The 12827-nt window shown below is 47.5% G+C and overlaps 1 protein-coding gene across 3 annotated transcripts in view; it reads left to right on the top strand.

The window, feature by feature from the left end:
- LOC135896247 (acetylcholinesterase-1-like) overlaps positions 1-12827 on the top strand; it is a 41140-nt gene that overhangs the window by 7978 nt on the left and 20335 nt on the right. The window contains exons 3-5 of one of the 3 annotated variants that reach the window (XR_010562644.2): positions 2111-2260; positions 11752-11903; positions 12011-12114. Coding sequence is in view for 1 of the 3 variants with exons in the window: in XM_065424607.2 (XP_065280679.2) it covers positions 2111-2260 (150 nt within the window). In the remaining 2 variants the exon portion in view is untranslated. Of the gene's footprint in view, positions 1-2110; positions 2261-11748; positions 11904-12010; positions 12115-12827 lie in introns of all 3 variants that reach the window. The other 2 variants (XR_010562643.2, XM_065424607.2) reach the window with 2 other exon arrangements.

Here is a 12827-nt window from a genome sequence, read left to right as displayed (position 1 = left end):
TGTACGATCTTTTACAACCGCATCCCAGCATTTGAGTATATCGTACATGAAAGCTGTAGTCTTAGGAGGAGTATACAGGGTGACATCAAATCAAATGTGGAACGAACAGTGCTCTTGAAACTTATGCGTAAGAAGTACCCTAGCGTACTTCTATACCATGTCCGAGGATCTTACGCATAAACAGTGCAAAAATATAAATTTTCAGGTGTTATTCTAACCAGCGACTTAACTTGGGGCGCACATATATGTGCAATTTGTTAATCCACCGTTCAGAAACTGTGCTTTCTAAAGCTCAAGCTAGAACAGGCCAACAATTGGAGTTAAACTTCAAGCATACAATGCAATTATTACGCCGAAGTTGGACTATACTTCGGTAGTGTGTGACCTAATGGGACCCTTTTGCTAAAGGATACATCTATGCTGCTTAGAAATTGTACAGAGGTGAGCAGTACGGTACATATTTAAGAAATACAAAAGGCTAGACTATCCAACTGAACTGTTGAGAGGAACTAACCGTCCTACAATATACCGTTATGCAGAAAAATAGGCCATGCGAAATTCTTGCGAAGTATTCTGTGTCAATCAATCTATGAGCACAAGCCTACCCCTGACTCTAAAACCCATGACAACGCGTAAGACTCGTCACACTCACAAGCACTTCTGCAGCCATTTTTCTGATTTTGCGAAAGCCACGGCTCACCAACAGAGCTTTTAACCACGTACAGTCTCAGACTGGAACTCTCTTCCCGAGCATTTTATTCAGGCGGCTAAGTTTGATGAAGCTGTTCAATTGTATTTATCCATCTAAACATGTTTTCCATGTCATATACAGCAAAAGCTGCAGCTGTACATGATTTTGCCGAATGTTCTTGAGCCCTTTTCTTTCTTTCCTCTTCTTACTTTGGAAATGTGCGCACGTTGAGAGTATCACATGTATGTTGTTTATTATCCCACTCCTGTTTGGCTCACTAAGACTCACAATTCTGAAATTAATAAAATAGAAAGATTACTGCACTATAGTGCAGTAATCTGTTAAATATTTGTTCCGCTATAGCGGAACAAATATCTAACAAGTTGTTGCTTTAAAGCAATGGAGAAATTATTTTAGCGAAATAACGCTAGAACAAGCTAACAGAACACATGAGAGAGCAGAAAATGTAATTTACGAAATTTGCCATACCTTCCCGTTTTTTTTTTTCATAAACATATTTACCAGTCTACGTATATGGCGGGTTTATTTTGGTAACGTCTTCTGGGAATGTATGTGAAATGAGCAATTGTTTCTTCTGAGAGAAAGCACTCCATTACGTCGACCTATCTCGCCGCTATTTCGCTGAATGACAAAAAACCAGCTTAATTATTTGCCCGTTTTCGCATAGCGATGATGTGACAGAATTGTTATTCCTAAATAGCTGCCTGCTTCCTGGTGTGCGTGAAGTGAGATCAAATGATGAATGAGTACAACTTATTCAAGCTCGACAAAGGCCCCTATCTAAGGGAGCGTGAGATCTAAGCCGGTAAAAAATGACATATTTTAACTAAGCAATTTTCGAAAGCTGGTATGCCCACTATTCCAGCCACCAGAGAGTATCCCTCAATCGAGAGGACCGGGCGAAGGATATATGAGAATGCACGTCATTCTGCATAGCTTTGGAGAATGTGGTGCACAGAGGCAACAATGCGTTTCAGATTATACCCTCAAACCTGAGCTGTCTGTGAGGCGCGTAGATGTCCTGATTAGAAGAGGGGGCAAATCAACGCATTCACGGAGGATAAGTAGGCAGGACAAGCGCTCGTCCTGTCATTCGTCCTGTCTACTTATACTACATATATGTGTTAAGTTGTGCCGCTTACATAATAGGTAAGTGTCATCAGCTAGCCCAACAAGAAGTACTTCTACATTTTTTTTATTTACTTTGATCACCTGGTGCATTTTGTCGCCATATATATGCATGCGGTTACCGACATGATCACTCTACGAAGGACATACCGTTCCATAATTCCCACAACCACAGTCGCGAGCGTTGTAAGGATGAGCATGCATAGTTGGAGCAGATATTTCGCACCAAGTCGCGGTGAGACCTTCATTCGTGTGTTCTCTATGGTGCAGGACGCCCACGGTGCCGCTGTCGAACGGCAGCTGGCCGCGCTACACGTCCACCAACCCAGAGTACGTAAGCGTGGAGCTAGACGGCCCAACGAAGCGGCTAGGACCAAGCCGCGAGATCTGCAACGTCTGGAGGCGCTTCCTCATAAGAAAGTACGTATATTGGGCAGTTATATAGAACGCCGCGGTTACGAGACCATCAATATACGATGGGGAACATTTCGCCATTATCGGAGTATGCCTCCTGCAACTAGTTGAAAGGTGGAATAATCGCGCATTTCGACGGCGGCACGATGATCACAATTAGGACCAGGATCTGTGAAGGTGCTGTTCATGTATTTAACGGCAACCCATGCTTCCTGACTGAAATCATTCATACCGAAGCTGCCAAAGATTTGAGCCGCGACCAGTGGGACTCAAGCTGAAAGGTGTGTGGGTCGGATAATTTCGAGGGACACTGTTCTACTACGGCAGCAGCTAAGAATTCAGATGAGTTCGCTTTGTCCGTCCCGTCTCTTCGTCCTTCCCGTTACACTAGCTGACGATGGGGACGGCGGCCGTTTTATTTATTTATTTATTCAGTATACCTACATCGCCTGTACGGCATTATCGTAAGGGGGTTAAAATACAGGTGGTCACAATGGAAACATATTCAGCAACATCAAAAGAATACATCAGTAAATACAACATAGTTTAAGCACTGAAATTCGCTAAAGCGGAATACAAACTAACAAAGCACAAAACAAAGTGAGTAACAAAGTAACTAACTAACAAAAAGAAAGTAGCGTATGCGCAGAGATGAATAACAGAACAATCAAAGAATATGGCTCTCAATAGCATTTTAAAAACTAAAAGCTGCCATCACTTCGTTAGGGAGCTCATTCCAATCGTTAATCGTGTTAGGAAAAGATGAATTGGTACGGCACATTGGTACGACACTGATAAGCTCTAATTCTGTTAGCGTGGTCTCTCCTAGATGAAACGTAATGCGGCTCCTTGACGAACAGTGTTTTGTCGATACCAAACATTTGCCATACTCTCGCCATAGGATACGTTTGCCATACTCTCGCCATAGGACGAAGAAAAAAAATTGCTTCGCCCACCTCCGCTACAGCATTGACAGTATTGCTCGCGCTACAGAAAGTGGAGAAGGAAGGAAGGAAGGAAGGAAGGAAGGAAGGAAGGAAGGAAGGAAGGAAGGAAGGAAGGAAGGAAAGGCAGGGAGGTTAACTAGACTTTGTCCAATTCCCGACTCTTCACGTGGGGATGTGTTTGATGAGTGAAAGAGAGAGAGCGAGAGAGAAGACATGGGTCTAGACGACACTCTCGCATGCACTAAGCCAGGTGCAGCGCATCTATAATCTGGCACTGAAGTCTGTCGCCTGCAGGTAGCACAGAAGAGCCCGTGCAGATTTCCGGGCGCTGCGCCGCGAGGTCAGGCTTCGAAGCTCCAAGGGCTTTGGTTCTACAAAAGGGCGATCGTCCAGTCAATTCAAGGCACAGTTGAGTTGCTGTCGTTGTTTATCGAAGCGGGAACAGTGGCACAGGAGATGATTCATGGTCTCTTCACATCTCTTCGCGGTATTTATTACACATGGGTGAGTCAGCCATTCCAATGTGATAGTTGTATGAGCCAGTGAAGGCTACTCCAACCCAGAGTCGACACTGAGTCGAGTGTGGGTTGGAGTAGCCTCCACAGTTTCTCACTGAGTCCTCGTCGGCGTATCTGGGTCCAAACACGGTCTCCGGAATAGTATTCGACGTAGCGTCGTCGGAGGTTGTAGTGTCAGCTGTCGGCACGCTGCTGGTTCTTGATACGTATAGGCGGGCGAGCTGTCGGGCTTCTTCGGCACGCTGGAGATAGGTGGCGACGTCAAGATTCTCTTCATCGGTGACGTGCGGCAGCATGGCGTCGAGTTTCTCGCGTCTTCTTTTTTCTGTGCCACGCTCCTTTAATGTATACACATGATCTGAACCATCCACGACGCGGCGTACAAGACAGCAGCAGCAGCGGGAAGGAAGTCAAAGGAAGAGGCAAAGAAAGCTTAGTTTTAATTAAAAAATTGAAGCGGCACCACCTCTTGCGGTCTCTAATACCTCTCGTATGACGCCAGCACTGGCTGATTCACAGAGAGTACCATAGAGAGTGGTGACGTGAATATTACGTAAACTCGTCCGTTTTGGCACGGGTGGTTCAAATTGAGCAGCAGCTGTGACCTTCGGCGGCAATGCTCTACCCAGAAAAGAGACATATTGGCACAGAGACATGACGAATAATTGACGAATAATTATTGACGAATAATCTATTGATCTAGCTCAAGTGAACAAATTATTTAGTGACCATTTAACGTTCCTGGCTCAGTTACGAGCTTTGACAAGTAATTACCGAATAGCTGATTTTTTAACAATTTCCGTACACTCCACGAAGCATATGAAATATATAGGTTTCCCCGATGTCCTTTGTGAACAGAGCGAGACACCTCATTTATATAGGGTGCAAATGAGACCACGTTACGGGTGATGTGTAGGCAAAGTGTAAAGTGTGTGGGCTCATTACAGCCTTTGTAGTAAATGGAAGCGCTTCAGGTGTTTTGTGAACGGCGCCCGCTGTTCTGGGAGACCTATACAGTAAAAGCTCGTTAATTCGAACCGCAAGGGGAAGCCGCTTCAGTTCGAATTAACGAAAGTTCGAACTAACGAAAGTGAAGGAGAGCAACAGTACACTGCGATTTGGAAGCAGTAGGGCATGTCAGAAATTTGGCGTGTCAGAAAGTGATGGCGTGTGCCGCGGGCACACGCCATCTTCAAGTCGAAGCTCTGGGTCCGACTGTGCCACACCACCGATGTCCACCAAAACGAACGTTAGCCGAGGCTTAACACTATCACAATGATTCGCGATGGCCGATACCTCCTAAGCTGAAAACAGAGGTGCACAACCGATGAAGACTGCCGAGACAAAGACGCTGAACATGTGAAGGTGGCGAAGGCCCTGATTCGTTGGTTCTTGATTGCAAGCGCAGCTGCGACGTACTTGATTCGCTGTGTTTTGGCGCTTGCCGTGCCATCTCCGCACAACATTAGCAGCTGTACAAGATTTGCAAAGCCTCCGAGATTCGCAACGGGCAAGAAGTCTTGGAGGTTACGTAGAACGGAGAGGCGGCAGCCGCCACTGCCTTCTGGCTGACTCCGCGTCGGTTAGATTTTTTTCCGATTTTGCCTTCTCTCGCCGTTCTCTCCGTTTCGGAGGCAATGCAGCCTTGTGTGTAGGCAGTAGGCGCTTTTCGCTGGCCGTGTGCCAGGTGAGCGTAGTTCGAATTATCCGTGAGGGAACCTTCTCGCGTTCGAATTAACGGACTTTTTTATACATAGACTTCTGTGGAGCTAGGCCGGACCAAATCGTACAGTTCGAATTATCCATAAATTCGAATTATTGAAGTTCGAATTAACGAGCTTTCACTGTAGTAGTCAGGGTGTCTACCAACCGCGAAAACCGGGAAAACCGGGAATTCTCAGGGATTTTGAGTAGTCTGGAAAAACTCAGGGAAAACTCAGGGAATTTGTGCTTCTATCAGGGAAAATCAGCTGTAATTTTTTTAGAGGGTCAAAAGTCGCGGTAATGCTGGCTCGAGAAACAGACAGGACTCGTAACGAATCGTCGTCGGCTGGAGGAGTTGCCAGTGTACAGTCAACGACCGACTTTCCGGATTCCCGGTAACTCGGACGGCTTCGCGGCACCCCCACGTACCGCAAAGAGTCAATGTATCATAACGTCTGAAAATTCAGACGCAAGAACTCTTCGCCGTCCGATTTTCTAAACGTTTTGCGTGATCGCAGGTCCGAGACGGCATTAATGAAAACCACCACCGCTGCTATTTTGATTACCTCGCCGCCTTGAACCGGCGCTCTCGCACGCAGATGCGCTGGCAGCCGTGGCCACCACTGCGGCAACGGTAGGACTAGCTGCTTCGACGTTCGCTGTTAGGCTTCTTGTCGTTCGGTGCCGTGTTTCTTCATTTCTCTGCTGACAGCAATAATTTTGTCTTCGAAGCTCGGAAAGCACGGCGCATTGCATAATGCTCTTTCCCGAAAGTCTGCTTCGCCTCATTACAGTTGTGTCACGCGGTGAAGCGTACAAGCGTAGGAAGGGGCAATTGTCGCGGGACACTGTATGTATTCCTTAATTTTACACGTGTGCACTCGCCCTCACCTGTCACAGTAGGAGCACCGATATACCTAATAAGTGCACTGACAGGCATTCAGAGCTTTTTCAGACGTACATGTGTCGATTTTAGCCCTTAAGGGCAGTAAAAGACATGAATTTATTTTTTCGGACTGCCTGATTTTTCGGAAGTTTTCGCGGCCCCTAGGGGGTCTGAAAAATTGGACGTTGACTGTAAATTGACCAAGAGTATTCTTCAAATGGTCCGTGGGGCGAACGCGCGGGGAAAGGAGGACGAGAACAGAAAGGATCGACGCACTGAGGAATGAACGACCACTTCTTTGAAGGAGCCTGCGCTCAAAAAACAAATTGTTGGCTGATGCTGAGATGTAGGTGTCCCTCATCCAAACCAATATAAACTCTTTAAAGCAGTGAAACACAACACTGAGGCGTCTTGTGCGAGCTGAGAGCATGTCAGGACAGTTGCATGACACTGAGCATGCTATCAGTTCATAGAAATAGCTCATATTCGAAAATGTTTGCTTCTGTATGCATCTCCTTTTATGCGAAGCATATTACGAGGGCTCAACCCAGCTCCTCAGGCGCGGCGGTGACCATGAAATCACGTGACACCGTGACGTCACGACAGAGGAGAAGTGGCTTTGGCTCAACTCTTGCAAGACGGGCTGGGTGGGAATCGAACCAGGGTCTCCGGAGTGTGGGACGGAGACGCTACCACTGAGCCACGAGTACAACGCTTCAAAGCGGTACAAAAGCGCCTCTAGTGAATGCGGTGTTGCCTTAGAAACGCGCTGTTTTTAAGGCGTGCGTCTCTTGCTCAGGCGCACATTTCGTTGCCGCGCCGAACGCTGCTTTGCTCGACGCTCACCGCGTCCAATGCGGGGCGCGTAGTCGCTGCCCTGTAGCCCATTGTCTTACACCCCTTGGCGGGTCGACGGGAACGCTGTCGCGTTCCACTCTTGAAGGCGAAGAAGTAATGCATGAGTTGTTTCTTCGTCTAGCCGAACCAAATATAGCCAAGCAACAGCAGTTCACCAGGCTAAACAGTGGTTCAGCAACTAAAATAAAGGCTAGTATGCTTCGCATCCTGGGCTTAACCTTACCTAAGCCACAGCCATTTTTTTTTTATTTGTGCTAGAGAATGTCCAACTCGATTTGAAAATTTTTTCGAAGACATTTTATTTGCTGTGCATTTTAATAACCCCTCCCTTATATTTTTTTGAATAACATAAACACTACTCCTTAGTATTCAAATTGGATTAAGTTGTTTTCTTTTTTCAAATTTTTTTCATATGCCTACTAGAGAGTGACAGCATAGGGCGATATGGTTTCAACGCGTCTTGACATAAAACATAGTTCTGCATCACTCAGGGAATTTTGCAAAAGCACTCAGGGAAAACCTAGAAAACTCAGGGAATTTGGAAATGTCAACTTGGTAGACACCCTGAGTAGCCACCGAGATGAAATTTTGTGAAAATGAGGGGAACATTAAATTTGTGGCTCATGTGACTGCGAAGTGAAAATATATGCGTGGATAAATTACGGGTTTGGTAAAAAAGGAAACAGAAAGAAGTTGCAGTTTCGCGGCTGGAAGGCAATCGAAGCATCGATTGCAATAGCAAATTAGTGGACAGCTGCACGAAGTACGGATAGTAGTTCTATCGGCCGTATAAACTTGGTAAACATACACATACTGACTAAATTAACAAGCATGGTGCCACGCGCGCACAAGCAGACATGAACACTTTTCACTCGATGACAGCGGAAACTCGCTGTCAAAAGGTCGGAGTGCGGAAGTGCGGCAGCAGCAGCGAGCGACTTGACCTTTGTGCTGCGTCTCGCGTCGACATGAACTAAGCCGCGAAAACACAGGGCACGGGCGAACTGTGTCCTCGTCGCAGATGGCTTTGAAGATAGAACGGCCCGACATGGGACGCCCCAGCCCCACTCCATACCCTCCCCCCGGAGCCTCGCGCTCGACGGAAGACGGCGCCCTTCGTCCCCACTTTCCTCGCTTGCGTGCGCGAGATCGAGCCGCGAAAGCCGGCTCACCCTCGTCCCCTTTCACTCGCACACACAAACAGCGCGCGACGACAATTTTATCACCCGTGGACTTTATACGAAACTTTACGGCGACAGCAGAAATGTGCCTGGAGTACTCATATTGATATCGCAAGACAAGTGTCTTTAAACAAGTAATTTTAAACGTTAGAGGGTTATCTGCTATGTTCTCCCGGTGTACCGAGATGACTTGTGATAAGTGCTCAGTCGCGGGTCATGCCGGACAACGGGTTGAAAAGAGCACTGACCAAGCCGGGGCATGTGCACCGTACTTATTTCCTTGAAACTGTGACGCTCCTTGGGCGCCGGGCTTATAAGAAATTTTACGTCGCACCGAGTTTACTTTCACTGAAAGCGAGGACAATGCTAGGTATGAAATGGAGAAAGCTTTAGGCTTCTGGTTTAATTATGATCATTGCAAATATTCACTGAATGCTAATTTCTTCCCCGCGTCTTTATGCGTAATATACGGACTCGTAGTCCTGAGCGACCGAAACGAGGCGCCTTATTTATATTTTCAGAAAAACGCGAAAATTCCAGGTGATGTGTATAGGAAAAGTTCAAGGTGTGTAGGCTTATCACGGCTCTTGCAACACGTTACTGATTTGTGCTCTCCCAAGCGTAATAGATAGTTTTAGAATATATGGGACCGAAAAGTTTGGAGCCACAAAGAGCTTTGTGGGTGTAAGCGCTGTCAGGATTGGGGGCTCAATCCCATCGCCCGTGGTTCTTTGCCAAGATTGGAGTACGGCATGAATTCGAAGGTAGCTGGCACATGCCGTCATCCAACTTATTTACGCTGAGGACGTTGATGAAGTGAAGAACTGCTTCTCATCGAGAACGAGGAATATGGGTTTATTTACAGAAATTAAATCAGTCTAACATGACTGCTTGAAAAAAAGAGTGTCAGTCCAACATGACTGCACGAGAGAAGTGTATCAGTCTAACATGACTGCTCAAGAGAAGTGTGTCCAGCATTCGCAAAACAACAGTTTTTATACACTCGGTCCGCGCCGGCCATACGAGGCGGCGACTGTTCGTTTACTCATCGCCAACTTGCCGCCGCTCCGCAGAACAGTTTACGTACACAACGGCACACACATTCCGATGCCCGACGCCGGCGTTGGAGGGGTGCCGTTCCGGGAAGTATCGGCACCAATCGTGGGTAGCTCGTTGTCTTGCGTCTGGACGAGGCCTGGGAAGCAACATAAAACGGCTTTCCCGCGGCAGCTTGTTCATGCGTAGCAGATCAGGTCCACGCTGGAGAACTCCGACACCATTGTTCGTCCACCGAACTCGTTCTGTCACAATGGCGATGGGGCTGGTAGAGGGAGGCGGTTTTCAGCACAAAGCCCGCTTCTTCGAACGCCTCCTAGCTGCGGCGACGGAGTGGGGGATGCGCGTCTTGTCCCCTAGTCGTAATTGGGTGGCAATTTCGCCTTGCAGCTCGCCATTCTTAACAGCGCGGGGAACGCAGAAGTGAAGAGTTTTAAGATAGGGCTTCGCGTCTGCGGATAGCGTCTTGCACTCGCAGAACCACTACGGCGTAAAAAAAAAGAAAGAAAGAAAGAAAGAAAGGAAGAGAAGGCTAATTTACGTAACTAAATAAAATATACCATTTTATGGTAAGAGTAATTTTGCCACTCATGTATCGGAGTTTAATTACAATTTAGAGGTTACTCTATCAGCAGCAGGCAATTGGCTGCACTTAGTTTTGAGTCCCCACCTTTACGTGCCTTCACCAGCCAGGTTAAGCCGTGTTAGGCTTACGAGCCATGAAATCGACAATCGAATTAGGAATCAGCGGCGTCTAATGAATCAATCTTAATAACACACGCTAGTTGAGAGAAAGCGATAACCGCAGTCACTTCTCATAGCTTGCGAACTTCACGCGTTACCACGAATGGAGCCCAGTTTGGTGATAGGTTAGGGCCGTGGCCTCGACGGGTGCCTCTATGTTTGTGGATGCAAAGCTTTTGGGGCAGCGTTTGGGGCTCCCGATAAATCAGTGAAATTGCGTGCCCGACGCAGAACCCAAACGTAGTTTGCGTCTCGCACATGCGCAGTGGGTTTGACGCTATTTCTTTGGGGCCCCAAAACGTTTGGGTCCCCTGTTCTAAGACTCTCAAATAAGTGTTTTACAACTGGCGCAAAATTTTGCACCTAGTGGTGAAAGAACTCTACCAACCACGAACCAGATGTGGAGAGAATGGGGGAAGATTATGTCCAATGGGCATTCGAAGTTAAATGTATGAGGATGAATATAGTCTTGTGCTCTGCCATTATCCACTACGTTTCCCTGTGTCCCGGGGGAGCTCTAGGTGACATCGAGTTTACATTTTATGAAAATGGGCATTTTAAGCGTAAGGAGTGACAAAAGAAAACGTTTCTGGTTTAATTATGAGCTTTGCAATAATTACCGGACCCTCGTTTTCTCCTGATTGTTGTGCCTTATTATGAGACGCCCTAGGTGTACTCGACGAAATAATATTTCGTGGAAATAGGAAGCAGTGTGATGTGTAGGGAATGCAAAATTTCTTGTTTAGTTGTTTTCAGTAAAAGAACATATGCAAGCGCGCCATGCAGTCTTATCAGTTTGTTTTAAGAACTGTGGAATTAGGCTGTATACTGAAAGAACTGTAACAGCCACCGACACCAAATTTGGTGGAAACTGGGCGAACATAATAACTACTGTGCATACAGTTCTGAATGTTTGCTGGTGAGGTGTTTTGGTGAAAACACTCGAGGCAACGGTTTAAAGTGTGTGGTTTAATTACAGGTACCTGAAATTGGTATTGCCACTGCTCTAAAGAAACAACTTTTCTGGAAACTGGGCTGTGATCCTGCAAGGTCGTACAACTCAGTCTTCAGTCAATAGGTTGAGGACAATAAGATTTAAACAATACCTTTAGTTAACGTCATAGTCGCATCTTGGGCAGCCAGCAGCATTCTCGTCCGAGGAGCTATAACCAATGAAGAATGGCGCAAACGAACAGGGACTAGATAGAAAACCTTGAGTATGGACTACCAACACGCCACACATTAACAACTATAATCTTCACAAGAATTATGATCGGCGTTCCCCGTAAGACAGCAACCGTTGTCTAACAACGGCGAGGGCGGTCTGAGATTGCGCGTACATGTGGTGACCATTGGTCGCCGGTACGAGCCAGTTCAGATTTTCTCTGTAGAGAATATCTGGTAATAAATGTTCGGCAGTGCTTCAGCAGTTCTAGGCCACCATGGGCCCAAAAACCCAGTTTCACTTCAACGGTGCCTTGTACGTTATTCCTGCAGGTAGCACTACTTGAGGAAGTAACAGTAAGTCCTGATATGCGCACACTCGTGTTGGGGACAAAGTCTATAGGCGGTGTGTTGATGCGTGATGTCTTCTTCTTAGCAGCCGAGGCGGCCAGCAGCAGGCGTATCCAGGGAGAGAGAAGAGCAGGACGATGTTGGCCACCCTATGCGTGCTAGTGTCGCTCAAATTTCGAATATCTGTCATGCCTTCCGAGGAGCGGGCTGACGACGACATCTACGACTTCGACTAAAGGAGTATGTAGGCCCTTTCAATCAGGAGTGTTCCATATCAGTCACATTTCATGGCCACATCCTGTTCAGTAAAGTGTTCGACTCGCTCGGCCCTTCTCAATTCCTCGCAGGCCGAAGCTCGACACTGCACGCTGGTCGCTTCGTGTTGCACTGTTCGCGGGGGCACGCTCTGTACTGCAGGCACAGGGGCCCGCAGTAACGGACGCAGAAGCAGGTACTCAAAATGACTTGCGCATGCAATGCGTCAGCGTGTCTGATGTGAGCGAGCAAAAACTCTCTGCACATATGGTACGAGCAGCGCATAACGATTTGACTGGGTAAAAGGAGAGCTGTTGACGGGCACACTTATAAGCCTGCGCTATAACCCGTCTCTACTGCGTGCGCCATCGCGCTGAATGATACGGGGAGCGCAATTCTTACGCTGAAAACGGTGGCTACAACCGAGGATGCGGCCGCGGTGTGGTGCCGCCTTCTGCACCCCTGTCTGTGCAGCACGCTAGAGAATCTGCGACACTTACACTACTCTTAGACCAACACTGCGCGCCGGCTAGGCGCACTTAAACACTCGTATATGACTGCCTAGGCAGTACAGAGGAGGATGTTTGTTTGAACGCGTTGTATGCATTTGTCCCTAGGCATGCAGGCATTGCGGAGTATGGTCGAATTTGTTAACGCTGGGACGCTGGCTGCTGGCGCGGTGAAATAGGTGCAGCAGAGGGCACTGACGCCCCATTTGGCGACCGTCTCAACTGTGTCTCGCACCTGCGGCGCTCGTGCTGTCAGTCGTGCCGGACCATAGCTTTCTCGCGCCTTACGGCGATGTACCTTCGAAAGAACTTCACAGGTGTTTCCGTGGGAGCAGCAGGGACCGTAGTAGCGGCCGGGCCGCATACATTGAATATCTAGAAGTCAGAGCGCCTTAGCAAC

This window comes from Dermacentor albipictus, chromosome 4, assembly GCF_038994185.2.
Source record: "Dermacentor albipictus isolate Rhodes 1998 colony chromosome 4, USDA_Dalb.pri_finalv2, whole genome shotgun sequence".
NCBI classification, from domain to species: Eukaryota; Metazoa; Arthropoda; class Arachnida; order Ixodida; family Ixodidae; genus Dermacentor; species Dermacentor albipictus.
The sequence above is the reverse complement of the archived record's forward strand: the minus strand, read 5'-3'. Positions and strand labels throughout refer to the sequence as shown.